This window comes from Oncorhynchus keta, chromosome 26 (assembly GCF_023373465.1).
Source record: "Oncorhynchus keta strain PuntledgeMale-10-30-2019 chromosome 26, Oket_V2, whole genome shotgun sequence".
Classification (NCBI taxonomy): Eukaryota; Metazoa; Chordata; class Actinopteri; order Salmoniformes; family Salmonidae; genus Oncorhynchus; species Oncorhynchus keta.
This window is the reverse complement of record NC_068446.1, coordinates 32,640,289-32,668,266: the sequence shown is the minus strand read 5'-3', so window position 1 is coordinate 32,668,266 and position 27,978 is coordinate 32,640,289. Positions and strand designations below refer to the sequence as shown.

General features: G+C 41.7%; 2 protein-coding genes and 1 long non-coding RNA gene across 6 annotated transcripts in view; 2 read left to right on the top strand and 1 right to left on the bottom strand.

Moving 5' to 3' along the window:
- LOC118359266 (peroxisome proliferator-activated receptor alpha-like) overlaps positions 1-4,765 on the top strand; it is a 69,203-nt gene extending 64,438 nt beyond the window's left edge. For both annotated transcript variants that reach the window (XM_035737700.2, XM_035737699.2), the window contains exon 7: positions 17-4,765. In XM_035737700.2, coding sequence (XP_035593593.1) covers positions 17-261 — 245 coding nt within the window. In that variant the 3' untranslated portion in view covers positions 262-4,765. The remainder of the gene's footprint in view (positions 1-16) is intronic.
- Positions 4,766-11,234: 6,469 nt separating this feature from the next.
- On the top strand, positions 11,235-26,525 carry LOC118359264 (tyrosine--tRNA ligase, mitochondrial-like). 3 transcript variants are annotated; one of them, XM_035737698.2, is made up of 5 exons: positions 11,235-11,511; positions 15,332-15,502; positions 21,459-21,523; positions 24,147-24,264; positions 25,127-26,525. In XM_035737698.2, exons 1-4 carry the CDS (start codon positions 11,408-11,410, stop codon positions 24,251-24,253), a joined length of 447 nt encoding a protein of 148 aa, XP_035593591.1. In that variant the 5' UTR covers positions 11,235-11,407; the 3' UTR covers positions 24,254-24,264; positions 25,127-26,525. The 3 variants fall into 3 exon arrangements, with proteins under 3 accessions (XP_035593591.1, XP_035593590.1, XP_035593589.1); XM_035737697.2 differs by having other exon boundaries at positions 11,235-11,963; XM_035737696.2 differs by lacking the exons at positions 11,235-11,511; positions 15,332-15,502; positions 21,459-21,523 and adding an exon at positions 22,850-23,740.
- LOC127912044 (uncharacterized) lies at positions 13,175-15,041 on the bottom strand. Its single transcript, XR_008080257.1, has 5 exons — positions 14,373-15,041; positions 14,108-14,200; positions 13,891-14,014; positions 13,736-13,828; positions 13,175-13,704 (listed from the first exon to the last, which is right to left on the bottom strand). It is a non-coding gene; the product is annotated as an uncharacterized LOC127912044 (long non-coding RNA).
- Positions 26,526-27,978: the final 1,453 nt, after the last annotated feature.

The following is a 27,978-nucleotide window of genomic DNA, read 5'->3' as shown; positions in this document are numbered from 1 at the left end:
CTTTCCTCTCCCTCAGACCGTCCCGGCCTGGTGAACGTTGGCCACATTGAGCGCATGCAGGAGAACATTGTTCAGGTGCTGCGGCTCCACCTGCTGGCCAATCACCCAGACGACACCTTCCTCTTCCCCAAGCTGCTGCAGAAACTGTCCGACCTCCGGCAGCTGGTCACCGAGCACGCTCAGTTGGTCCAGGAGATCAAGAAAACAGAGGACATGTCACTCCACCCCTTGCTGCAGGAGATCTACAGAGACATGTACTGAGACACTGAGCCCAGAAAGGAGGGTGGGGGCTGTGTCACACACCCACCTCACCCTCCATCTTGGGGACATGTACTGAGTCTAGAAAGGAGGTTGCCCTCCATTTTGGGGACACATGCGTGAACAGTCTCTCTGAATAGTCCCACCATGAAAGGATTGAACCACTGGACCCCCAGATGCAGGGTTGCTCGTCTTTCAGACAGGACCGGTCAGGACTATAGGACTATATTCTGGGCACCTGTAGTGGGGTCCACTACCCCCACAGGGACCTATATGGCCATATTACCTGTGTGGATGGGCAATGTGAAGCTGAACTGAGTGTCCTGTTCCAACTAGAGTTAGTGTTAGTGTCCTAACTAGAGAACATGTATTGGGCTGGGTTTAGACACCTTTGTCCAATGTCAGAAATAAGTACACGGATCAAATAATCAATTGCTTGTTTAGATAACAGTGGCTGTATTTAGACAGGCAGCCCAATTCTGATATTTCTTTCACTAATTGGTCTTTTGACCAATCAGATCAGCTCTGAAAAAGGATCTGATATGAAAAGATCTGATGTGACTGGTCAAAAGACCAATTAGTGGGAAAAAGATCAGAATTGGGCTACCTGTCTAAATGCAGCATATGATTCAGTCAGACTATAGCCACAAGAGTCCCTGCTAGAGGGCATCCCTTTCCTATACGGTACACACATCTCTGACCTAATCAGGCCCTTGAGTGATGAACAGCAGGACGTATCGACAGAATCACCACTCCAGCAGTATCTTTATAACTATGTCATTTTGTAACGAACTTCAGAGTGAGTGAAAAGAATGATAATGTTGAACACCTATTTTGCAGTAAAGACACCCAAGCGACTTCAGTGCCGAATACAGACTTCAGATGTGAGCGACTGTGTCTCACTGTAAGGCAGCTTTTTAGCGATTGGATGCTCTCCCCCAGTGAGGTTATGGGATTGCATGGTCAATAAGGTCCTCATGAGTGTCTGTCTCTGTCACTGCCGGTGTGTGTGTCTCTCCTATATTCAGTTTCCTAACACTGTACCAGGTTACTGTCGTACGGATGTGCCTGCAGCGGCTCTAAATACAACTCACAGTACAAGTAAATGTAACATATTGCTTCATTCATTTGGGGAAACCTCTCCTGTGTGTTTCTAAGCTCTTGCTCCTGCTTAGGCTATAACTTATCATGTCTAAGAAATGTGGATTCCTCTGGGGGGGAAAAATGACTTTAGCTATAATTGTTATTTAACATTTGCATATTTGCTAAATGTTATCATGAATGAGGCTACAGAGTTTCAGAAAGTGCTCCCCATATATCCCACTGAGTTTTTAGTCCTTTGCTCTTTTGGGCAAAGACCCACAGCCTCAGTTGGAGGGACACATTATTGGCTGCCGCAGGTCTCCGTTGTTCTCACGTCAGTTACTCATCAGTCATACTTCGACCGAGAATTCACTATGTGCTTTTTAGTGATGGTTTTCACATACCTTTCCCTTCATCTCATTTTTCTCTCCTATCTAGACCAAACTCTAACATGGAGGCTTTGGTGTGCATTATATTCATTTTATAAAACCATGGTGAAGCTCAATGATTTCAAAGATTTTTCATTTTCAATACTTTCACAAACAAAAGTAAACAAACTACCATGTCAATAGTGTTCCCCCCACCGTTCAGAACATGGCTCCATCAGGACATTTGTTTGTAAGTGGTTTGATTTAATTCAAAACAGACTGATTTGGAAATGACCAATCAGAGATGCACTGTGTAAATGCACCCACAACGCAACACTAACTATACCACTAACACGAGATATGATATGAGACTCTTTTATATACTGTAATATTTGGCACTCCATCTTGTTTTGTATACTGGAATTAAAGGGCTAATATGACTTCAAACTATATTAAAACCTTAACAAAGGCAGATTGAGAGCAGATTTACAGCATTTTAAGCCATTAACTAGACAGCCTTCTCTCTCTCTCTCTCTCTCTCTCTCTCTCTCTCTCTCTCTCTCTCTCTCTCTCTCTCTCTCTCTCTCTCTCTCTCTCTCTCTCTCTCTCTCATCTAGTAGAGATGAAATACTAAAGCTGCCTCATCAAACCAGCCATCAATCCTTCCCAGAACTGTTGAGAATGTTTCAAAGACAGAATGAAATGCTCTTTCCCGTGTGCATGCTTTCCTGATGGAAAGGATATACAGTACGTGCGTGTATTTTCCGCGAGGGAATGTTTTTTGTTCTTTGCTTACCGTAGCAAATTGTCATGAATCCACAAATGAATGTTTTTTATTGGTGTAATGGACCTAGCTTCACTCTCTGCACCATGTTCTATTAATGCTTTGTACATAGATTCAGTGATTATTTGATCGCTTGCCCCAACTATAACCAGAGGTATGCAAGATACAAACTATTATTGAGTATGCTTTGTATTCCTTTTTGTCTGGTAAATACATTTCAATGTTTTAAATGGTACAGAAATGTAGGTATGTTTTTGATTAAGCGCTACCTAATTTGACAATGTTATAATTGAGTTGGATCATATTTTTATACTAAAGTATATATATATATATGTATATCAGAAATGGTTTCGTTGAATAACTAGGCTGAAAAATGCAATGTGAATAGAATAGCTAAGTATCTGGTGATACAACCATAGACGTGATTCCCACTGGGGACATTCCTTTGGTTAATTCCCACACTAGAGAGAGAGAGAGAGAGAGAGAGAGAGAGAGAGGGAGAGTTAACATTTTCTCTATGTGCTGTGCTTTAGGTGTAGGGATACTAAAAGCACTCATAGCAAATATCAACACTTGAACGCAAAACCTTTCATGGGTTATTGACACTATTTTCACTCAACAACATGATCTGGATATATTATTCGTCTTGAACATGCATAAGTAAATCATCAGCGTTAAGACTGGTAATAAGCTATCGTGGCACAGATCCTACATCAATACTGCAGGTTTCCTTCTATGCTATGGTCTCAGGTGGAAGATTAGGTAATAAAGGGGATGATTAGGGCGTAATTTCACTATTCAGAACATAAATGCTCCATAACTGCCTCATTATGTTCTTCAAGCCAAACGGTTTGTTGTTTTTGTGGCCCTACTATATCCCTTCTCTGTTCTGATACATGTACAGTATATAGAACATTACACACTCATAACTTGTCCACAATGAACAGTGATTTCATCACAGCTAAATGCAGTAAAGATGCAGTATATTGTTTATTAGAAACGGAGTGTTTCGAGCCCTGAATGCTGATTGGCTGATATTTCAGACCATATACCATGGGTGTGATGACAAAACATGTATTTTTCTGCCCTAATTACATTGGTAACCAGTTTATAATAGCAATAAGGCACCTCTGGGGTTTGTGGTATATGGCCAATATACCACAGCTAAGGGCTGTATCCAGGCACTCCGAGTTGCGCATAAGAACATCCCTTAGCCGTGGTATATTGGCCATATACCACACCCCCTCTGGCCTTAGTTATTAATTAATTATTGCTTAATTAACATGCTTCTGCTGTATCAAGCGTTTTACTGGCTTCCCTCCTCACTCGCTGCTGTGTTCTAACTTACTTAATTATAATCATGCCATATGTTAGATAACTGAATTTCAAGCTGCCTGTAATGGCAGTTCTACAATATCTATTGCTCTGGATTGTCAGACCTCTGCGAAATGCATCGCTGCTTTAATCCACCAGATTGTAGAATCACAAGGTGAACAGAATACATGAGGGAGTAAACTCAACCCGTGCCTTAACCTATCACATACAACACTAGACACAATGGAGTCAAGTAAAGCTGCACACAGTTCTGTACAGTTCTGTGTCCTCCTGCCAGAAGCTGCTGGTATGGATATGATACTACACAGTACAGAGATACACAAAGAGAGCAAATGGCGTCATGACATAATTAGGGAAGGTTTCAAATTTGTGATAGGCAGACAGACCATTGTTGAATCTGTGGAACATAACGACTGTTTGGAATTACATTCCTCCACATTAGAGAGGTTGCTCTCTTGCAATAGTGTAAATACAAACACGATTATATAATGGTTCAAAGACTAGAGGAAAAACCCAGAGGAGAAGTTATGTGATTGGTAAATTGAAGATGTCTGCTACCCTTAAGGATCTATGGTGTTTTGTGTTGAATTGACAAGGGACTTTTGACAAGTATCAGGGTAAATATTGTGTCCCTTAGTTTATACTAGCTCAGGACATAGCGAGGTACTGTTCTTTTATTTTTCAAGTGAGTTTATAGTGCCCTGCCATACAGCACACATATAATAATAATAATAATAATAATAATAATAATAATAACAAATACAGCTCTGCAGAGATGATGAGTGCAGAAGATATAGGAAAAGGTTTGTATTTTTGTAGTAAAGAGTTGATGCAGTGTTTTTATGGCTAGTGTCATGCAAAGAGACTGGAGACAGTCTTTGGATGCTTTGTTTATGTATACTGTGGCTTGGTAACAATAAAGTACATTTTTGATGAATGTTTATCTAGTAATTTAAACAACAAACAAGTTGACTTTGAATAGATTCACAAATAAAAATGATTTAAAAATTCAACGTTATTGTCCATCTATTTCAAGTAAATAATAACATCTGATTGACAGTGAGAGCTGAATAAATGAAAGGTATTGTAACTGACAAAATAAAGGAAACAGAAACCCCAACATAAAGCTTTTTAATAGAGCATTGGGCCACCACAAGCCACCAGGACAGCTTCAATGCACCTTGGCATAGATTCTACGAGTGTCTTGAACTCTATTGGAGGGATGCAACACCATTCGTCCACAAGGAATCGTTTGGTGGTGTAAAACTCCAGAATCTAAGTGTTCAATTAGGTTGAGATCTGGTGACTGAGACGGCTATGACATATGGTTGACATCGTTTTCATGCTCATCAAACCATTTAGTGACCACTCGTGCCCTGTGGATGGGGGCATTGTCATCCTGGAAGAGACCACTCCCATCAGGATAGAAATGTTTCACCCACGACTGCGTGGCCACGCACGCCTCCAACTCAATCATCAAGTTTGCGGACGACACAACAGTGGTAGGCTTGATTACCAACAACGACGAGACGGCCTACAGGGAGGAGGTGAGGGCCCTCGGAGTGTGGTGTCAGGAAAATAACCTCACACTCAACGTCAACAAAACTAAGGAGATGATTGTGGACTTCAGGAAACAGCAGAGGGAACACCCCCCTATCCACATCGATGGAACAGTAGTGGAGAGGGTAGCAAGTTTTAAGTTCCTCGGCATACACATCACAGATAAACTGAATTGGTCCACTCACACTGACAGCGTCGTGAAGAAGGCGCAGCAGCGCCTCTTCAACCTCAGGAGGCTGAAGAAATTCAGCTTGTCACCAAAAGCACTCACAAACTTCTACAGATGCACAATCGAGAGCATCCTGGCGGGCTGTATCACCGCCTGGTACGGCAACTGCTCCGCCCTCAACCGTAAGGCTCTCCAGAGGGTAGTGAGGTCTGCACAACGCATCACCGGGGGCAAACTACCTGCCCTCCAGGACACCTACACCACCCGATGTTACAGGAAGGCCATAAAGATCATCAAGGACATCAACCACCCGAACCACTGCCTGTTCACCCCGCTATCATCGAGAAGGCGAGGTCAGTACAGGTGCATCAAAGCTGGGACCGAGAGACTGAAAAACAGCTTCTATCTCAAGGCCATCAGACTGTTAAACAGCCACCACTAACATTGAGTGGCTGCTGCCAACACACTGTCATTGACACTGACCCCACTGCAGCCATTTTAATAATGGGAATTGATGTGAAATTATGTAAATATATCACTAGCCACTTTAAACAATGCTACCTTATATAATGTTACTTACCCTACATTATTCATCTCATATGCATACGTATATACTGTACTCTACATCATCGACTGCATCCTTATGTAATACATGTATCACTAGCCACTTTAACTATGCCACTTTGTTTACTTTGTCTACATACTCATCTCATATGTATATACTGTACTCGATACCATCACTCATTCGTATATCCTTATGTACATATTCTTTATCCCCTTACACTGTGTATAAGACAGTAGTTTTGGAATTGTTAGTTAGATTACTTGTTGGTTATCACTGCATTGTCGGAACTAGAAGCACAAGCATTTCGCTACACTCGCATTAACATCTGCTAACCATGTGTATGTGACAAATACAATTTGATTTGATTTGATTTGATTTGAAGCAATCACTCAGAATGGCTGTGTATTTATTGGCGTTTTCCTTGCCCTCTAAGAGGTTGAGTGGAACTAAACCATGCCAGGACAATACACCCCACACCATAAAAGCTCAAACAACTCAAGTGTTTTCTTTATTTTGGCAGTTACCTGTAAATGTATGAGGCCATGGGATGTTGAGATTGAGGACTCCATCTGCTGGTCTGCAGAAACAACTGCAAATGATGTCTTAAATTGTGCAATCTCTCAGACGCACGTAACATAAATGATATCATAGCGTCTCTCAACAGACTGGGATCAGGATGAAGTTTGTTACGGTACTCAGATCTTTCGTCACTGATCATTTTTCACAATTCACGATATTGCAGGTGCTCGCATCTTTTACATTTCAGAAGGGAGGTTGACATGTGGCCCATAGACTTTCCTGAAACTTGCACAGAGAAGGGGTGGGGCTACGGCCCGAGTTCCAGTATATTTTCTAACATACTTGCCCCCAGAACTAAATCGAGCAACTGACGCAATTAAACACGATTTCTGTTCTGGGTTTCGAAGTGTGTACACTACACGACCAAAAGTATGTGGACACCTGCTCGTCGAACATCACATTCCAAAATCATGGGCGTTACCATAAAGTTGGTCCCCTCTTTGCAGCTATAACAGCCTCCACTCTTCAGGAAAGGCTTTCCACTAGATGTTGGAACATTGCTGCAGGCACTTTCTTCCATTCAGCCACAAGAGCATGAGTGATGTACAGCACTGATGTTGGGTGATTATCCCTGTCTCACTGTCGGCGTTCCAATTAATCCCAAAGGTGTTCGATGGCGTTAAGGTCAGGGCTCTGTGCAGGCCAGTCAACTTCTTACACACCGATCTCGACAAACCATTTCTGTTTGGACCTCGCTTTGTGCACAGGGGCATTGTCATGCTGAAACAGGAAAGGACCTTCCTCAAACTTTTGCAACAAAGTTGGGAGCACAGAATCATCTAGAATGTCATTGTATGCTGTAGCGTTACTATTTCCCTTCACTGTGTCATGAAGTTGGCCTGGGGGTAGGTTTATGACAGCTTTAACTTCCTAACTGATATCTTGAGATGTTGCTTCAATATATCCACAGAATTTTCCTTTCTCATGAAGGAAGTGCACCAGTCCCTCCTGCAGCAAAGCACCCCCACAACATGATGCTGCCACCCCCGTGCTTTACGGTTGGGATGGTGTTCTTCGGCTTGCAAGTACCCCCCATTTTCTTCCAAAGATAACGATGGTCATTATGGCCAAACAGTTCTATTTTTGTTCCATCAGACCAGAGGACATTCCTCCAAAACTGTCTTTTTATGGCAGTTTTGGAGCAGTGGCTTCTTCCTTGCTGAGCGGCATTTCAGGTTATGTCAATATATGACTTGTTTTACTGTGGACATCGAAGCTTTTGTACCTGTTTCCTCCAGTATCTTCACAAGGTCCTTTGCTGTTCTGGGATTGATTTGCACTTTTCGCACCAAAGTACGTTTATCTCTAGGAGACAGAACGCGTCTCCTTCCTGAGCGGTATGACGGCTGCGTGGTCCCATGGTGTTTAAACTTGCGTACTATTGTTTCTACAGGTGAACGCGGTACCTTCACGCATTTTGAAATTGCTCCCAAGGATGAACCAGACTTGTGGAGGTCTACATTTTTTTTCTGAGGTCTTGGCTTTCTTTTGATTTTCCCATGATGCCAAGCAAAGAGGCACTGAGTTTGAAGGGAGACCTTGAAATACATCCTTGAAATACATCCACAGGTACACCTGCAATTCTGCTACTCTCTGTTTATCATATATGCATAGTCACTTTAACTATACATTCATGTACATACTACCTCAATTGGACCGACCAACCAGTGCACATTGTCTAACCGGGCTATCTGCATTGTGTCCTGCCACCCGCCAACCCCTCTTTTACGCTACTGCTACTCTGTGTTCATCATATATGCATAGTCCCTTTAACCATATCTACATGTACATACTACCTCAATCAGCCTGACTAACCGGTGTCTGTATGTAGCCTCACTACATTTATAGACTCGCTACTGTACATAGCCTGTCTTTTTACTGGTGTTTTGTTTCTTTACCTACCTATTGTTCACCTAATACATTTTTTGCACTATTGGTTAGAGCCTGTAAGTAAGCATTTCACTGTACTACACCTGTTGTATTCGGCGCACGTGACAAATACACTTTGATTTGATTTGATTTGATGCAAATGATGTCATTTAGCCTAACAGAAGCTTCTAAAGCCATGACATCATTTTCTGGAATTTTCCAAGCCGTTTATAGGCACAGTCAACTTAGTGTATGTAAACTTCTGACCCACTGGAATTGTGATACAGTGAATTATAAGTGAAATAATCTGTTTGTAAACAATTGTTGGACAAATCACTTGTATCATACACAAAGTAGATGTCCTAACCAACTTGAAGAAACTATAGTTTGGCAAGTTATCCGCCACAATTGTTGCAACCCCTATTACTATCCTGTTCAACCTCTCTTTCGTATGGTCTGAGATCCCCAAAGATTGGAAAGCTGCTGCGGTCATCCCCCTCTTCAAAGTGGGAGACACTCAAGACCCAAACTGTTACAGACCGCAGCAGTTTTCCTACCCTGCCTTTCTAAGGTCTTCGAAAGCTAAGTTAACAAACAGATCACCGGCCATTTCGAATCACACTGTACCTTCTATGCAATCTGGTTTCCGAGCTTGTCATCGTTTGCACCTCAGCCACACTCAAGGTCCTAAACAATATCACAACCACCATCAATAAAAGACAGTACTGTGCAGCACTATTCGTCGGCCTGGCCAAGGCTTTCGTCTCTGTCAATCACCACATTCTTATCGGCAGACTCAACAGCCTTTGTTTCTCAAATGACTGCCTCGCCTGGTTCACCAACTACTTCTCAGACAGAGTTCAGTGTGTCAAATTGGAGGGTCTGTTGTCCGGACCTCTGGCAGTCTCTATGGGGGTACCTCAGGGTTCAATTATTGGGCCGACTCTTTTCTCTGTATGCATCAATGATGTCGCTCTTGCTGCTGCTGATTCTCTGATCCACCTCTACGCAGACGACACCATTCTGTATACTTCTGGCCCTTCTTTGGACACTGTGTTAACTAACCTCCAGATGAGCTTCAATGCCATATACAACTTTCCTTCCGTGGCCTCCAACTCCTCTTAAACGCAAGTAAAACTAAATGCATGATCTTCAACCGATCGCTGCCCGCACCTGCCCGCCCGTCCAGCATTACTACTCTGGACGGTTCTGACTTAGAATATATGGACAATTCAAATACCTCGGTGTCTGGTTAGACTATAAACTCTCCTTCCAGACTCACATTAAGCATCTCCAATCCAAAGTTAAATCTAGAATTGGCTTCCTATTTCGCAACAAAGAATCCTTTACTCATGCTGCCAAACATACCCTCGTAAAACTGACTATCCTACCGATCCTTGACTTCGGCGATGTCATTTACAAAATAGCCTCCAACACTCTGCTCAGCAAATTGGATGCAGTCTATCACAGAGCCATCCATTTTGTCACCAAAGCCCCATATACTACCCACCACTGCGACCTGTATGCTCTCGTTGGCTGGTCCTCGCTTAATATTTGTCGCCAAACCCACTGGCTCCAGGTCATCTTTAAGTCTTTGCTAGGTAAAGCCCCGCCTTAACTCAGATCACTGGTCACCATAGTAGCACCCACCCATAGCACGTGCTCCAGCAGGTATATTTCACTGGTCACCCCCAAAGCCAATTCATCTTTGGCTGCCTTTCCTTCCAGTTCTCTGCTGCCAATAACTGAAACTAATTTCAAAAATCACTCATGCTGGAGACTCATATCTCCCTCACTAACTTTAAGCATCAGCTGTCAGAGCAGCTTACAGATCATTGTACCTGTACATAGCCCATATGTAAATAGCCCACACAACTACCTCATCCCAATATTATTTTTTTTTTCTCCTTTGCACCCCAGTATCTCTACTTGCACATTCATCGTCTGCACATCTGTCACTCCAGTATTTAATTGCTAAATTGTTGTTATTTAACCACTATGTTTTGCCTTACCTCATTAATCTTACTTACTTCACTTGTTCTCAACTGGCCTGCCTGGTTAAGTAAAGGTGAAATAAAAATTTAAATCAAATATTTTTTTAGAAAATATTTGTGGAGGGGTTGAAAAACAAGTTTTCATGACTCCAACCTAAGTGTGTGTAAACTTACGACTTCAACTGTATAGTGTACGTTGTGTAACATTGTCTTGGTAGTTTCATAACTTGAACATTTAAATTCTTATGACAGGCCCTGATTCGTTATGTGGGTGCTTAGCCACGTAATCAAATTAAATTGTTCTCACTCTCTATATACATTGGTCAGCTACATTGTCAGCATGCATTTTATATCATTATAAACACCAAAAAGTGAATCCAGTACTAAGCAGGTAACGGTATGACTTTACTGTCTTTGGATTTGATCATTATTCCCACTTTCCAAGTTACACCAGATGTAAATTCGGGAGATTCATCCTCACAAAAAAAATTTTTAATCGTCAACCTAAAAGGATAATAAGAGGATGAGGTGACATTAAAATCACAAATGATAAGAAAAAGGTCACAGGTCAGGAGGAAGAGGCAAGGTATGGTACATTTACACAATACACTAGATGGCGCTATATTCTTACAGTCCCGTCTTTCATCTTCCTGTCCAGTGTGTCGCACAGTTTCCGTTATGGCGGCGTCTATCAAGATGTTTTGCTTGTACATCTCGGCATGATTCTTGTATTATTTTTGATAAACACACTCCCATGTGTAACGTTACGATACAGGTTTCATCGCTCTGCAACAGCCCAGAGTGGATTTATATTATCTATAAATAAACGGGGCATTTTGAAGGATGGTTTCCCTGAAAAATCAGCCCAAGATCAACTTCCTCAACTACTGCAGTCTTGTTTCCAGACCGGGTACTGCAGATTCGACCCCACGGCAGACAGCCTTCATGTGGGTAATTTACTCGCCATCATCGGGCTACTGAATTTTCAAAGCGCAGGACACACTGGCGTCGCTCTAATCGGTGGTGCAACAGCACTGGTAGGAGACCCAAGCGAGAGAGAGCGTGCAGCGAATCTTCACCAACCATGAACTGACTTTTCCACAACGACTCTTAAGAAGTTTGGCACTGTAACTGTATTGAACAAGTTAACTTTGTACAAAGACTGGAATGGTTGCTTTTCTGGCAGAAGTTGGCAGACATTTCCGAATGGGGAATCTGCTCAGTAGTAGGCATGCAGTGTCCAGTCCAGGTTGAAGAGTGCAGAAGGCATGAGCCTTACTGAGTTCTCTTACCAGCTGTGTGACTCCTACCACCTGAACCAGAATCACAGCTGTAAGATCCAGCTAGGAGGGACAGACCAGCTGGGCAACCTGATGTCTGGGCACAAGTTCATACACAAGTAATGTTGCGTCATTCATTGGGGACACACACATTTCCAAATATATTGACCAATTATCACATTGATTCCGGATATTGTAGCCAAGCATCTAAAGGATGCATCAGACACTAAAGTGACGCATAATGCCTATTAATAACCTATAATAATAATAATAAACACAAATTATTAATAACACAAACTCACATCCTTCCGGCCCTCCTCACCACTCACTCAGCTGCCTGTGGCCTGCAACACTCTCAACTCGCATCATTCCGGCCCTCCTCACCACTCACTCAGCTGCCTGTGGCCTGCAACACTCTCAACTCACATCCTTCCGGCCCTCCTCACCACTCACTCAGCTGCCTGTGGCCTGCAACACTAAACTCACACTCTTCCGGCCCTCCCCACCACTCACTCAGCTGCCTGTGGCCTGCAACACTAAACTCACATTCTTCTGGCCCTCCCCACCACTCACTCAGCTGCCTGTGGCCTGCAACACTCTCAACTCACATCCTTCCCTGGCCCTCCTCACCACTCACTCAGCTGCCTGTGGCCTGCAACACTCTCAACTCACATCCTTCCGGCCCTCCTCACCACTCACTCAGCTGCCTGTGGCCTGCAACACTCTCAACTCACATCCTTCCGGCCCTCCTCACCACTCACTCAGCTGCCTGTGGCCTGCAACACTCTCAACTCACATCCTTCTGGCCCTCCTCACCACTCGCTCAGCTGCCTGCCTCACTCCCTGATAGTCTGCAGCAGCAGGTCACAGTGAAATCAATCATGTTTTTTGAAGAGAAATGCCATGGCAGCTGCGGTGCAATTTCGAAGTAGCCCCAAAAAAATGCAACTAATACATTTTGACCCGCAACATCTTTTTTAAAGTAGCCAACTTTAGCGGGAAACATGCAGACATGGAAACCCTGCTGGAGAATCCAGTGGAACTGGTCCTGCTTATCAGAGCCTTCTATTTAGAAATAAACAGAGGGGTGTCCTAGGTTTGGGGAGTTAGCGAGGTAACTTTGGTCAACTCTGAGTACAATTCGGAGACACCTGAAACTCCACCTCTTTAAGGAATACCTAGGATAGGATAAGTAATCCTTCTCCCCCCTTTAAGATTTAGATGCACTATTTTAAAGTGACTATTCTACTGGATGTCATAAGGTGAATGCACCAATTTGTAAGTCGCTCTGGATAAGAGCGTCTGCTAAATGACTTAAATGTAATGTAAATGTACAATTCGGGATATCCGGTCATACGAAAGTGACTCACCTTTTAGCCAGCAAAATTTATATGGCAACAAATCCTTTAGAACTAACCTGCTCCGGGGCAGGCCAACTCCGCTTAACCTGAATAAAATTACTTTTCCGCAAGTTGAGGACCAATGAAATCAGATTCCCTACAGGATTAAGTGCTTGGCTTAAGGACATAGCGTTAGATTTTTTGGCTCCGATATTCGAACCAGCGACCTTTCTGTTACTGGTCCAATGCTCTAACCTCGAGGATACCTGCTGCTGATCTAGGGTCAGCTCTCCCCCTCTATGATTTAAAAGGCCAACTCGATCCGCACACCTCTTAGGCTGATAAATCAGACTGTGGTATAATTTTCTGGTGTACAGCCTGAAACGAAGTAGTGGAAAGTTTCCTTAACAAGCCAGACTGTTCAATAGAATTACATTACAGTCTAACAGTTTGTCTGTGTGTTTGGTTCTTCAGTGGGTAGAATTTGGTGACAAATTATCCACAAGAAAGTATTATTTACCTGACTTTAGAACCCAGAAATTATTATTTACCTGACTTTAGAACCCAGAAAGTATTATTTACCTGACTTTAGAGCCCAGAAAGTATTATTTACCTGACTTTAGAGCCCAGAAAGTATTATTTACCTGACTTTAGAGCCCAGAAAGCATTATTTACCTGACTTTAGAGCCCAGAAAGCATTATTTACCTGACTTTAGAGCCCAGAAAGTATTATTTACCTGACTTTAGAACCCAGAAAGTATTATTTACCTGACTTTAGAGCCCAGAAAGTATTATTTACCTGACTTTAGAGCCCAGAAAGTATTATTTACCTGACTTTAGAGCCCAGAAAGCATTATTTACCTGACTTTAGAGCCCAGAAAGCATTATTTACCTGACTTCAGAACCCAGAAAGTATTATTTACCTGACTTTAGAGCCCAGAAAGTATTATTTACCTGACTTTAGAGCCCAGAAAGTATTATTTACCTGACTTTAGAGCCCAGAAAGTATTATTTACCTGACTTTAGAGCCCAGAAAGTATTTTTACCTGACAGAAAGTATTATTTTGACTTTAGAGCCCAGAAAGTATTATTTACCTGACTTTAGAGCCCAGAAAGTATTATTTACCTGACTTTAGAGCCCAGAAAGCATTATTTACCTGACTTTAGAGCCCAGAAAGCATTATTTACCTGACTTCAGAACCCAGAAAGTATTATTTACCTGAGAGCCCAGCACTGCTGAATAAATTGATATCACTTTCACGTCATTTAGCAGACGCTCTTATCCAGAGCCACTTACAATAGAGTGCGTGCATTTTCATACTCTTTAATACTGGTCCCATATGGGAATCGAACCCACAATCCTGGCGTTGCAAGCACTTCGGTCAGCATGCATGCACAGGCAAACACATTTTGCTTGCCACACACCGTCCTGTCATTGTTTATGACAGACAAGGGGAGCGTTTTAGGTTATCTTTCTTTGTAAATGTGCGCGGCTAACCTACTATGAGACACTTTGGGGTAGACTGTGAGGGTAGACTGTGCTGTTGCAGCATCATGTGTTTATTAGGCGGGTTGTTTATGAATAGCACAGACACTTGTTAGTGTTGTTCACGCTAGATGGCTGAAAATGGGAACCCCAGGACCTGATATTAGTACCTGAGTTTAGCCTATCCATGGTGATGTTGGAGACGGGGTTGGTTGTGCTGCCTGCAGGTATCTGAAGCTGTTCACCTTCCTACGCCTGGCCGAGGTGGAGCTGGTGATGGAGCTGCAGAGACAGGAACCAGGCAAACGGGCCGCACACAAACCTCTCGCCGCCGAAGTCACCAAACTGTAACACGGCAATGAGGGCAAAAGGTGCTCTGTGTCTGTGTGTGTGTGCGCGTGCGTGCTCACAAAAAGATAAGGCCTAAGTAACTTCAGACTAATGGATTGAATTGACCCCTTCACAAAGTCAAGATTATAAATAGCCTTGGGATTGATCTGATGAAATTTGGTAGTGAAAGTGTGCACCTTAACAAAGGCGTGAAAAAGTATGCAATAGATAATTAGTCAGAGAAAGACTGTGCATATGTCATTTGGGTGTCATTAATGAGGTGTCGCCTGGTACAATTAGTAATGTTGTGTGTGTGTGTATTTCTCTCCAGGTGCACCAATGCCCGGTACCACAGTAACCTTCAGGCCCTGGAGCTGATGCGTGATGCTGAGCTGCAGGAGCTCTTCAGAGATGCCCCATTCCATGAGTTGCTGCTGGAGCCAGGGCCCACAATACTGGATGCCTGCCGCAGGGCAGAGGACATCCTTCGGGGGCCCAAAGGGTAGGGCTCTCCCTTTATATTCCTCTGTTCCTTATCATCCCTGACATGACTACCTCACACGGAGGGTCACTCACTCTATTTCACCACTCCCACCCCATTGGCTTTTTCACACTTTCTCTATATTTCTGCTTTCCCCTAATTTCTCTCTTTATTGCTTTCCATGTTTGTTTCTTTCGTTCCCTCTCTTCTCTCTCAAATCTGTCTTGACTTTAAAACATACAGTGCATTCGCAAAGTATTCAGACCCCTTCACTTTTGCCACATTTCGTTACATTACAGCCTTATTTATTCTAAAATTGATTCAATTGTTTTTTCCCCCCTCATCAATCTGAGGTTCTGAGAGCTCTGAAGCAGGATTTCATCAAGGATCTGTCTGTACTTTCCCCCGTTCATCGTTCCCTCGATCCTGACTAGTCTCCCAGTCCCTCCCGCTGAAAAACATCCCCACAGCATGATGCTGCCATCATGCTTCACCGTAGGGATGGTGCCAGGTTTCCTCCAGATGTGACACTTGGCATTCAGGCCAAAGAGTTCAATCTTTTTTCTCATGGTCTGAGAGTCCTTTAGTTGCCTTTTGGCAAACTCCAAGCGGGCTGTCATGTGCCTTTTACTGAGGAATGGCTTCTGTCTGGCCACGCAACCATAAATATCTGATTAGTGGAGTGCTGCAGAGATGGTTGTCCTTCTGGAAGGTTCTCCCATCTCCACAGAGAAACTTTGGAGCTCTGTCAGTGACCATCGGGTTCTTGGTCACCTCCCTGACCAAGACCTTTCTCCCCCGATTGCTCAGTTTGGCCAGGCAGTCAGCTCTAGGAAGAGTCTTGGTGGTTACAAACTTCATCCATTTAAGAATGATGGAGGCACTGTGTTCTTGCTGCAGAATTGTTTTTGGTACCCTTCCCCAGATCTGTGCCTCGACACAATCCTGTCTAGGACCTCTTCGCACAATTCCGTCAACCTCATGGCTTGGTTTTTGAACTGTCAACTGTGGGACCTTTATATAGACAGTTGTGTGCCTTTCCAAATCATGTCCAATCAATTGAATGTATCACAGGTGTACTCCAATCAAGTTGTAGAAACATCTCAAGGATGATCAATGGAAACAGGATGCACCTGAGCTCAATTTCGAGTCTCATAGTGAAGGGTCTGAATACTTATGTCAGACTTTTATTATTATTATTTTGGGCGGCAGGCAGCCTAGTGGTCTGAGGGTTGGACTAGTAACCGAAAGGTTGCAAGATCTAATCCCTGAGCTGACAAGGTAAAACGCTGTCATTCTGCCCCTGAACTAGGCAGTTAACACACTGTTCCTAGGCTGTCATTGAAAATAATAATTTGTTCTTGACTGACTTGCCTAGTTAAATAAATTATGTTTATTATTTTGAATAAATTTGTAACATTTTCAAAAAACCTGATTTCGCTTTGTCATTATGGGGTATTGTGTGTAGATTGAGGATTTTTTAAATTTAATAAATTTCTGAATAAGGCCGTAACGTATCAAAATGTGTTAACTGTTTTTCTGTGTTGTGTTGTCTCTGTGATGCTGTCTCTGTGATGCTGTCTCTGTGATGCTGTCTCTGTGATGCTGTCTCTGTGATGCTGTCTCTGTGATGTTGTCTCTGTGATGTTGTCTCTGTGATGTTGTCTCTGTGTTGTGTTGTCTCTGTGATGCTGTCTCTGTGTTGTGTTGTCTCTGTGTTGTGTTGTCTCTGTGATGTTGTCTCTGTGATGATGTCTCTGTGATGCTGTCTCTGTGTTGTGTTGTCTCTGTGATGCTGTCTCTGTGATGTTTAGTCGCTGTGTTGTGTTGTCTCTGTGATGCTGTCTCTGTGATGTTGTCTCTGTGTTGTGTTGTCTCTGTGATGCTGTCTCTGTGATGTTGTCTCTGTGTTGTGTTGTCTCTGTGATGCTGTCTCTGTGTTGTGTGTGATGCTGTCTCTGTGATGTTGTCTCTGTGATGTTGTCTCTGTGTTGTGTTGTCTCTGTGTTCTGTTGATGTGATGCTGTCTCTGTGTTGTGTTGTCTCTGTGTTGTGTTGTCTCTGTGATGTTGTCTGTGATGCTGTCTCTGATGCTGTCTCTGTGATGTTGTGTTGTCTCTGTGATGCTGTCTCTGTGATGTTTAGTCGCTGTGTTGTGTTGTCTCTGTGTTGTGTTGTCTCTGTGATGTTGTCTCTGTGTTGTGTTGTCTCTGTGATGCTGTCTCTGTGATGTTGTCTCTGTGTTGTGTTGTCTCTGTGATGCTGTCTCTGTGATGTTGTCTCTGTGTTGTGTTGTCTCTGTGATGCTGTCTCTGTGTTGTGTTGTCTCTGTGATGCTGTCTCTGTGATGTTGTCTCTGTGATGTTGTTTATGTGTTGTGTTGTCTCTGTGATGCTGTCTCTGTGATGTTGTCTCTGTGTTGTGTTGTCTCTGTGATGTTGTCTCTGTGATGTTGTCTCTGTGATGTTGTCTCTGTGTTGTGTTGTCTCTGTGATGCTGTCTCTGTGATGTTGTCTCTGTGTTGTGTTGTCTCTGTGGTGTTGTCTCTGTGATGTTGTCTCTGTGTTGTGTTGTCTCTGTTGTGTTGTCTCTGTTGTGTTGTCTCTGTGATGTTGTCTCTGTGATGTTGTCTCTGTGTTGTGTTGTCGTTGTGTTGTGTTGTCTCTGTGATGTTGTCTCTGTGATGTTGTTTATGTGTTGTGTTGTCTCTGTGATGCTGTCTCTGTGATGTTGTCTCTGTGATGTTGTCTCTGTGTTGTGTTTTCTCTGTGATGCTGTCTCTGTGATGTTGTCTCTGTGATGTTGTCTCTGTGTTGTGTTGTCTCTGTGATGTTGTCTCTGTGTTGTGTTGTCTCTGTGATGTTGTCTCTGTGATGTTGTCTCTGTGATGTTGTCTCTGTGTTGTGTTGTCTCTGTGATGTTGTCTCTGTGTTGTGTTGTCTCTGTGATGTTGTCTCTGTGATGCTGTCTCTGTGATGCTGTCTCTGTGATGCTGTCTCTGTGATGTTGTCTCTGTGTTGTGTTGTCTCTGTGATGTTGTCTCTGTGTTGTGTTGTCTCTGTGTTGTGTTGTGATGTTTTTATGTTGTCTCTGTGATGTTGTCTCTGTGTTGTGTTGTCTCTGTGGTGTTGTCTCTGTGATGTTGTCTCTGTGTTGTGTTGTCTCTGTGTTGTGTTGTCTCTGATGTGCTGTGATGTCTCATGTGATGTGTTGTGATGTCTCATGAGGTGTGTTGTGTTGTCTCTGTGATGTGCTGTGATGTCTCATGTGATATGTTGTGATGTCTCATGAGGTGTGTTGTGTTGTCTCTGTGATGCTGTCTCTGTGTTGTGTTGTCTCTGTGTTGTGTTGTCTCTGTGATGTGTTGTGATGTCTCATGAGGTGTGTTGTGTTGTCTCTGTGTTGTCTCTGTGATGTGTTGTCTCTGTGTTGTCTCTGTGATGTGTTGTGTTGTCTCTGTGATGTGTTGTGTTGTCTCTGTGATGTGTTGTCTCTGTGATGTGTTGTGTTGTCTCTGTGATGTGTTGTGTTGTCTCTGTGATGTGTTGTGTTGTCTCTGTGATGTGTTGTTTTTATGTTGTCTCTGTGTTGTGTTGTCTCTGTGTTGTGTTGTCTCTGTGTTGTGTTGTCTCTGTGTTGTGTTGTCTCTGTGATGTGTTGTGTTGTCTCTGTGATGTGTTGTGATGTTTTTATGTTGTCTCTGTGTTGTGTTGTGATGTTTTTATGTTGTCTCTGTGATGTGTTGTGATGTTTTTATGTTGTCTCTGTGTTGTGTTGTCTCTGTGTTGTGTTGTCTCTGTGTTGTGTTGTCTCTGTGATGTGTTGTCTCTGTGATGTGATGTCTCATGAGGTGTGTTGTGTTGTCTCTGTGTTGTGTTGTCTCTGTGATGCTGTCTCTGTGATGCTGTCTCTGTGATGCTGTCTCTGTGATGTGTTGTGATGTTTTTATGTTGTCTCTGTGTTGTGTTGTCTCTGTGTTGTGTTGTCTCTGTGATGCTGTTTCTGTGATGCTGTCTCTGTGATGCTGTCTCTGTGATGCTGTCTCTGTGATGTTTTTATGTTGTCTCTGATGTGTTGTGATGTCTCATGAGGTGTGTTGTGTTGTATCTGCGATGTGCTGTGATGTCTCATGTGATGTGTTGTGATGTCTCATGAGGTGTGTTGTGTTGTCTCTGTGATGTGCTGTGATGTCTCATGTGATATGTTGTGATGTCTCATGAGGTGTGTTGTGTTGTCTCTGTGATGTGTTGTCTCTGTGTTGTGTTGTCTCTGTGTTGTGTTGTCTCTGTGATGTGTTGTGATGTCTCATGAGGTGTGTTGTGTTGTCTCTGCGATGTGCTGTGATGTCTCATGTGATGTGTTGTGATGTCTCATGAGGTGTGTTGTGTTGTCTCTGTGATGTGCTGTGATGTCTCATGTGATATGTTGTGATGTCTCATGAGGTGTGTTGTGTTGTCTCTGTGATGCTGTCTCTGTGTTGTGTTGTCTCTGTGTTGTGTTGTCTCTGTGATGTGTTGTGATGTCTCATGAGGTGTGTTGTGTTGTCTCTGTGTTGTCTCTGTGATGTGTTGTCTCTGTGTTGTCTCTGTGATGTGTTGTGTTGTCTCTGTGATGTGTTGTGTTGTCTCTGTGATGTGTTGTGTTGTGTTGTCTCTGTGATGTGTTGTCTCTGTGATGTGTTGTGATGTTTTTATGTTGTCTCTGTGTTGTGTTGTCTCTGTGTTGTGTTGTCTCTGTGTTGTGTTGTCTCTGTGTTGTGTTGTCTCTGTGATGTGTTGTCTCTGTGATGTGTTGTGTTGTCTCTGTGATGTGTTGTGATGTTTTTATGTCTCATGTGTTGTGAGGTGTCTCTGTGTTGTGTTGTCTCTGTGATGTGTTGTCTCTGTGATGTGTTGTGATGTCTCATGAGGTGTGTTGTGTTGTCTCTGTGATGTGTTGTGATGTCTCATGAGGTGTGTTGTGTTGTCTCTGTGTTGTGTTGTCTCTGTGATGCTGTCTCTGTGATGCTGTCTCTGTGATGCTGTCTCTGTGATGTGTTGTGATGTTTTTATGTTGTCTCTGTGTTGTGTTGTCTCTGTGTTGTGTTGTCTCTGTGATGCTGTTTCTGTGATGCTGTCTCTGTGATGCTGTCTCTGTGATGTGTTGTGATGTTTTTATGTTGTCTCTGTGTTGTGTTGTCTCTGTGTTGTGTTGTCTCTGTGATGTGTTGTCTCTGATGTGTTGTTATGTCTCATGAGGTGTGTTGTGTTGTCTCTGTGTTGTCTCTGTGATGTGTTGTGATGTCTCATGAGGTGTGTTGTGTTGTCTCTGTGTTGTGTTGTCTCTGTGATGTGTTGTGTTGTCTCTGTGATGCTGTCTCTGTGATGCTGTCTCTGTGATGTGTTGTCTCTGTGTTGTGTTGTCTCTGTGATGCTGTCTCTGTGATGCTGTCTCTGTGATGTTGTCTCTGTGATGTGTTGTGTTATGCTGTCTCTGTGATGCTGTCTCTGTGATGCTGTCTCTGTGATGTTGTCTCTGTGATGTGTTGTGATGTTTTTATGTTGTCTCTGTTTTGTGTTGTCTCTGTGTTGTGTTGTCTCTGTGTTGTGTTGTCTCTGTGATGCTGTCTCTGTGATGCTGTCTCTGTGATGCTGTCTCTGTGATGCTGTCTCTGTGTTGTGTTGTCTCTGTGTTGTGTTGTCTCTGTGATGCTGTCTCTGTGATGCTGTCTCTGTGATGCTGTCTCTGATGTTTTTATGTTGTCTCTGTGATGCTGTCTCTGTGTTGTGTTGTGTTCTGTTGTGTTGTCTCTGTGTTGTGTTGTCTCTGTGATGCTGTCTCTGTGATGTGTTGTGATGTTTTTATGTTGTCTCTGTGTTGTGTTGTCTCTGTGTTGTGTTGTCTCTGTGTTGTGTTGTCTCTGTGTTGTGTTGTCTCTGTGATGCTGTCTCTGTGATGTGCTGTGATGTTTTTATGTTGTCTCTGTGATGTGCTGCAGGTATTGCATGGTTTCAGAAGGAACTGTATGGATCAACCACAGTAAGACGGATCAACCCAGAAAAGGTACTCATCCCCGGCCAGCACATCCTGACCAATGTACTGTCTCTCCTCAGAGTGGGAAAAAATAACTTCCATGTCATCGAGTGGCTCAATCTGTGAGTGGAGCTCTGACCAGATCACTTATATGCACTGTTTGTGTACTGGAGGTAGGACAGCAAGCTGGGAGACTTAGGTGAAGAGAGCTGGATATTGGAAATAGACCTGTATTGTTTCAATATATCCATGCTGATATCTAGGAGAGGATTTAGATTTAGTGCACTATATGTGTGTGGATTCAATGATGCTGTAATATATAACATATATTTGGTAAAAGGCTTTTGTCTTGTTAGTTGTATGTTACGTACTGTGTATGTAAACGGTTTTATTTTTGTGATTGTTAGATATTAGATAACCGATTTGCCTAATACCTAATTTCACAACAAGGGGTCAGTGCAGTCTTCCCTTTAAATGAGAACTGAGTAAAAGATCCTTCAGACACCCTGTACCGAAGCTCGATTTATAAGACCTTAGTTACATCCAGGAATTAAATGTCAATTGCAAAATATCTTGCAGCTAAAATAGATGAATATTTTGACATTTTAAAAAGGGCAAAAGCAATAGGTCATTAAAAACAGGTGGACAAGATGTGTAGTGTTGTCACATTTAGATATGGGTGAAATAAAAAATGATTCACTCTTACTGTAGTCGTTCTATTGCAAATGGCCAATGAGTTATAATTTAAGTAGTTATTAATTGATGTTTGATAATAAATTGTAAATTGTCTTAGTTGCGTTATCCTGCAGAAAATATTGTTTTCCCAAAGAGAAATGATTGCCACTACTCTTAATACCATCCCTCCTTTTGCTGGGGTGTACACTGGTGACCTTGACTGAGCTCAGATAAGTCAATATTCACATCTGTATCATAGAGAGAAACAACTGGTCCCCACCATGCAAAATAATGAAAATGTTCAGATTTGATTAGCCTTTTAAATGGTTGACAGATTCATGACAATGACAACCTACTCCAACGACAAAATGCTTCACACTGGCTTGTGTATTTTCAAATGTTTCAAATCATTAAGGTGGTATTACAATTCCACATTTATTGAAAAACTACTATAATTCTCAAATAAAATTAGATTCCCCTCTCTATATTTATTGTACTATTTTGGTGCTAAAAAACTGACACAAAGATCGAGACCACTGATATTAAAATATTTTCTCAACATAAACAAATGAATAATACATACACTAAGTTTCCTTATAACGGCCCTTTATTTATTTACAACCATAGCTAAAATGGTAGATACCTATAGTGATTATGGCTATAGCCTTTACAAAGGAACATGTATAGAAATGTGACAATGTTGCAAAGTCTTTGTAACGTGCATGATATGATCGCCTTAAGAGAATTGGGCGGGCCTACGTTTTTTTTAACCAATGAATTCCCTTCTTCGTTTTAAATAGTTCTCTGTGTCAATCAGTTTTTTCCCCAGTCAGCCTCCCCTCAATCGCCATATTGGGTACTGAAAAGGTTTGTCTGTTATTTCTTCTCTCTTACTACGAGAATAAATTGACAGGAGTGGCTTCAGTTACTGCACATTGTTTTGATGATCTGACTACTTTAGCTCGCATTGCCATATTGGAAATTACCGTTTCTATCCAGACCTATGCATGGCATAAAAGTGTTGATCATTCGTTTTACGCTTGTTTTGGATCGCGGTGAGAAAGGAGGAAATACGAATTTTTAAGTGTTCTATTTGGACGTTAATTGATTCTCCGAAAATGTCAGATGTTCGACTTTCAAATGGGAGCCCAACGTTGGAAAGGACGGATGCTCGGTTGTCGGATCACCCCAAACCGTCAGCCTGCAGAATCATTTTCGGCTCGCCGGATCGCGAAGAGTTAAGGCGGGATTTAAAGGGACATTTGCAAGAGATGGAAGCGGCGGCCTCAGCGAAGTGGAACTTCGATTTTTCAAGCCACACACCTCTATCGAACGGGAGATTCAAATGGGAATTAATGGATTGTAAAGACGTTCCAAATTTCTACACCAGAACGCAACGATCAGTGAAAGACGTTTGCCCCTCTGGGAATAACACTATGGATCTAAATGGGAATCATAGTTGTGTGATGGTGACTCCCCGGCAGCCCTCCGACAACACGGAGAGGTCAGAGAGCCAAATGGAGAGTAAAGAGCAGTGCACCGGGCGGAGAAAAAGACCAGCCTGCCATGAATGTAGGCATAAGCCTTTATGAATTATGTAAATTATAGATAATCATCAGTCTGGCTACTTTGTCTTTCTGCCTACTGTTTTGACGTGCTGGCCTATTCAGCTATGTAATTTGTATCAGTCAGACTCGACGTAAAATTGTAGGCCTAGTTACCAAATAGATGTGCCCACTTATCAGTTATTCTAAAGAAAAGCGATACAACCATTCTAATCGTTTTCATTAATGTTTTCAGTAAGCAAGTCAAGTTGTAAAGATAAGACCTGATAAGGCAAATCACTATAGATAGAGGAATGTAACAGCCTAAATTGTCTTACTCATTTAAATGATGTAGAGTGGACTATTCACAATACTTCATTTTAGAGAATAACATTTGAACCTATATTCTTATTAAAATTGTCTTTCTCTTCCAGACCCCTCGTCCCAAAATAAAAGGTCACACAGTAGTTCGAATGAAGTTACTCCTTGCCCAAGCTTAGAATATACACCCAGGAAAGCCAGTCCCAGGACTCAAACGTGAAGATGACAAAGGTGAGATAGTTATCTGCAACTTTTGTCTGGCTTTAGTGAGATATGTTATACTGGAGTGGACTTATTTTCCCAAATAACCCCATATATTTTTTATTGCCTACATAAAGCAGTTTGTAAACTCTTAGGTTCGGTGAAGCTGAACACATCACGTTGGTATTCTTGTAAGCATTTCAGACGTGCTGTTTAAATAACGTGTTGATCAGTTGTGATTGTCCCACCTTGTAACCTATGCGCAATTGCCAACTAAGTAGCTATTTGTTTTATTGAAGGTCGAAATGTGTGCTTAACTATATCGTTGTGACGTTCAGTGTGGTCTAGTAAAGGGTTAAAGTCCAAAAGGCTACACAAAATATAGGCGACATTACTACAACCACTGCCACGGTGAGGTTCATTTTCCGACGAAACTGTAAACAAGTCCTCAGAACAACACTATAGTAACACGTCAGCAACCACTGCCCTCGTGAGAGGGAGAAGGGGCCGGTCTCCTCAGCAGTGCACTATGCACGCTCGTCCCCTATCAAAACATCTGGCCGTTCTAGTGAATGAAAGCACAGTATGCACGTTTTTGAATAGGCCTATATAAATGTTTACTCTAACTTGCAATGAAGTGTGTGTGTGTAGCTATAGATAGAATTTATAATTTGGAAAATGAAAGTATTCTGCTGCTTTGAATGAGTCAGTAGGGTGTCTTTGACTAGCATTAGCCTGTTCTTCGCATTGTTTTGTCATGTCAAAGCTATTACATGTTGCTTGTCTGCAAAAAGAAATGGCCAGGAATGTTTTTGATGCATTTGTATGTGGTCATGTTTACTGGTGTAAATTAGCATTGGTCTCACAACTTTGTTTTTATTTCTCTCTGCAGAGCTGAAAATGTATTTCCCCCTTTTGTCATGGAAACCTAGGTGTTCGGTGATTTTGAAGAGGAACTACAAAGAAAACGAAACATATCAATTCTCCCTAAGGATGGGGACGCTGTGCAAGCACTGAATATAAACACTAAAGTTCTGGCACTCATAAAGTTACTGCCTCTAAAAGCAGTCGATGTAGCAGTGTGCAATTAGGTTTTATTTCCTTTTTTGCTCTTTTATTTCTTTTTTTTAACTACCTGTGTATATATTTATTTTCATATGTAGCACATGAAACATATTATGATTGGGGAGGGGAAAAAACTATGTAAAAGGCATGAATTTGACTTGAAGAATTGCGGTGTAGTTTTGTTTCCAAAATGCTGTGTATAAATCCTGATCCATTTAAAAAAATGATTGGATTAAATAATTGTTCCTCATCGAAGTATCCTCATAGGTCATCTGTATGTAGGGAGAGATTGATGGTACATAATGTGTAGCCTTGTATTTTGGGTCATTTAAGTGTCACACAACGTGGGTTCTCAGCCACCCCACGAAAACAATGCCTCAAATAATGATACATTTCTGTTATGACTAAAAAAGTAATATGTGAAGTCAGCCAATATTTATTGTATTTTGTTGAAAATCTGTAGGCCTGTCGGTCACTTAAATTCTGGAATCTTTTTTTTTTTTTGTTTTTACAAGTCTTCCTCTTCACCATTTAAAAAAAAAAAAAAAAAAAGTGTAGCTAATTTATTTTTCTGAAGTGGTATAGGGTACTAATTTGCTGAAGGATAAAATATCTGTTAACTGTACTGGTAGTATTAATCAACTTCATACTCGTGTTTAACGGTTCTTAATATTTTTTTTAACAATTAGGCCTTTTTATGTTTGAAATGTCCTACAATACCAAATACATGGTTGCTTCAATACCTCTGTGTCTACGCTTTCACCATCAGGTTGCCTTGGCATTGTACTCCTGTTTGATACAGAACGATAATTTAATTTGTTAATCTCCCCCTTCTCCCAGACATTGTTAGTGCAGATCATGCAAATGTAGTTTCTAAAATAACTTTAATTTCGCCCAGTTTCAATCAGCCTTTGTTCAGAGGCTAAGAATTGTCTCAAAGTAGTCACTGCCCGTGTAAATCTGTTAAGTGTACATAACTTTGTAAAAACACTGAGAAATTATACTAACTTATTTATGTCAAGCTTTTTTATGTAGAATAAAATGGGGTTTTGATCAAGGTTATCCAAAGTGGCATTTACATATATTTTTTTGTAAGCATATTTTTGGTAGTTTTTATTTTATCGAAAAAGGTTGCAACCTGAGCCTGATTTAAAATATTTGATGTGCATTTTTCAATGTGTGATTAAGATGTCTTGCAATCAATTAAAACAGAAGATAAATCGTTATCTGATTTGTTCATGTTTGCAATGTTGAAAGGAACCTCTTCAGCCTGCACACGGTCACACTCTTTCTCTCAGCAAGTATACAGCATAACGATTTTAATGTATTTCGATTAAGCTAATACATAATCCATATCCGTGTCCTTCATAACTTGATGTTTCATACTATAAATTGCACAGAACCTGCATGTGCTCTCATGGGGCGGGAGGAATCGCATATGAGGTATGTTCCTATATAGCCCACTGGTGAATCACAAGTAAAAATGCCTCTCAGGACTCCAGGCAAAACGACCTAAAATTTCAGTTTAATAGATTGACGAGATTGTCATACCTCGGTTCTATTCATACCCACTGATTTTAGGTTGGGAGTTTATACATTATCATCCTGGAATAAAGGCATGGAGAGATTTAACTCTTTAAAAACAGTTATTTTTGTAGTTCTAGTGCTTTTCACAGCAGTTAGGAGTAGATACAGTATTTCAGTAATTGATGTCATTTTTTTATATCAATGTGGTGTATCCTCTTCTGCTCGCGGACAAACTGGAACTAACCCGTGCGCATTCAGTACCATTTGGCACATTACGCATGTTTCAAGCTTGAAGTAGCACGTAATAGGGTCCGATAAATACAAACTATGTTATTGCTTCTATGGTTGCAAAATCAGTCCATTTTAAAATAGTTTAGCCTGTGTTAATCCACTATAGCACTGTTGACCAAATATGCCGCCGTCTACGCAGTGGCACTCCCAATGTGATGACATCGTGAAGTATTTTGAAAAATGCCTGGTGATTGACGTTTGGGTCCTCCAATCCGGTTATGGCTAAGTAAAGCACACCACTGTTGCAGCCAGTTACATTTGTCTGGAAGGTTTGAACTGGAAGGTTTGAACTGCAATGTTTCTAGCGGTGAAAAAACACTCCCCACAGGTCCACAGTTGAAATTATATAAGGTTAGTCACTGCATGAATGTTGTTATATTTGGTCACAGAGAATGCGCTCGTGTAGCCTACATCCAACAAATACTGTAATTGCATGCATATAGATGATTTAACTAGTTTGAATTAATTATAGAAAAAAGGATGTAGAAATATATCCCTGATACTGTAATGAGCATTTTTAATAAAACAACTCTATGATTTAGTTTCATCTTATTGATTTCTTTAAAGATCAAAGCTATGCAAACAATATTTTGATGTAGATTGTTCACTTGCCTTATGTTTTTGTATATTTGCTAATGAGTTGAAACTAAAAATAATTTACTAATGTTTTTATCCTTAAGGCACAATAGTGTATATTTATTCACATTTTTACACCAGAATTATGTTTTGTCACACGTTTTACTGGGCTACTTCAAATACAATTCCAGCCTCATTTGGAGAGTTGTTTGCAACAATTTATAGGCCTACTATTTTGTACAACTATACGTTTTTTTTTAACAACATATTCGCCTACACAAATAG

Excerpts from the sequence above, each read along its gene's own strand:
- LOC118359264 (XM_035737696.2), top strand. The coding sequence starts at position 23,287 with ATGTCAGATGTTCGACTTTCAAATGGGAGCCCAACGTTGGAAAGGACG. Across the intron at positions 23,741-24,146 it reads AAGACCAGCCTGCCATGAAT|ACCCCTCGTCCCAAAATAAA; the intron begins GTAGGCATAAGC and ends TTTCTCTTCCAG.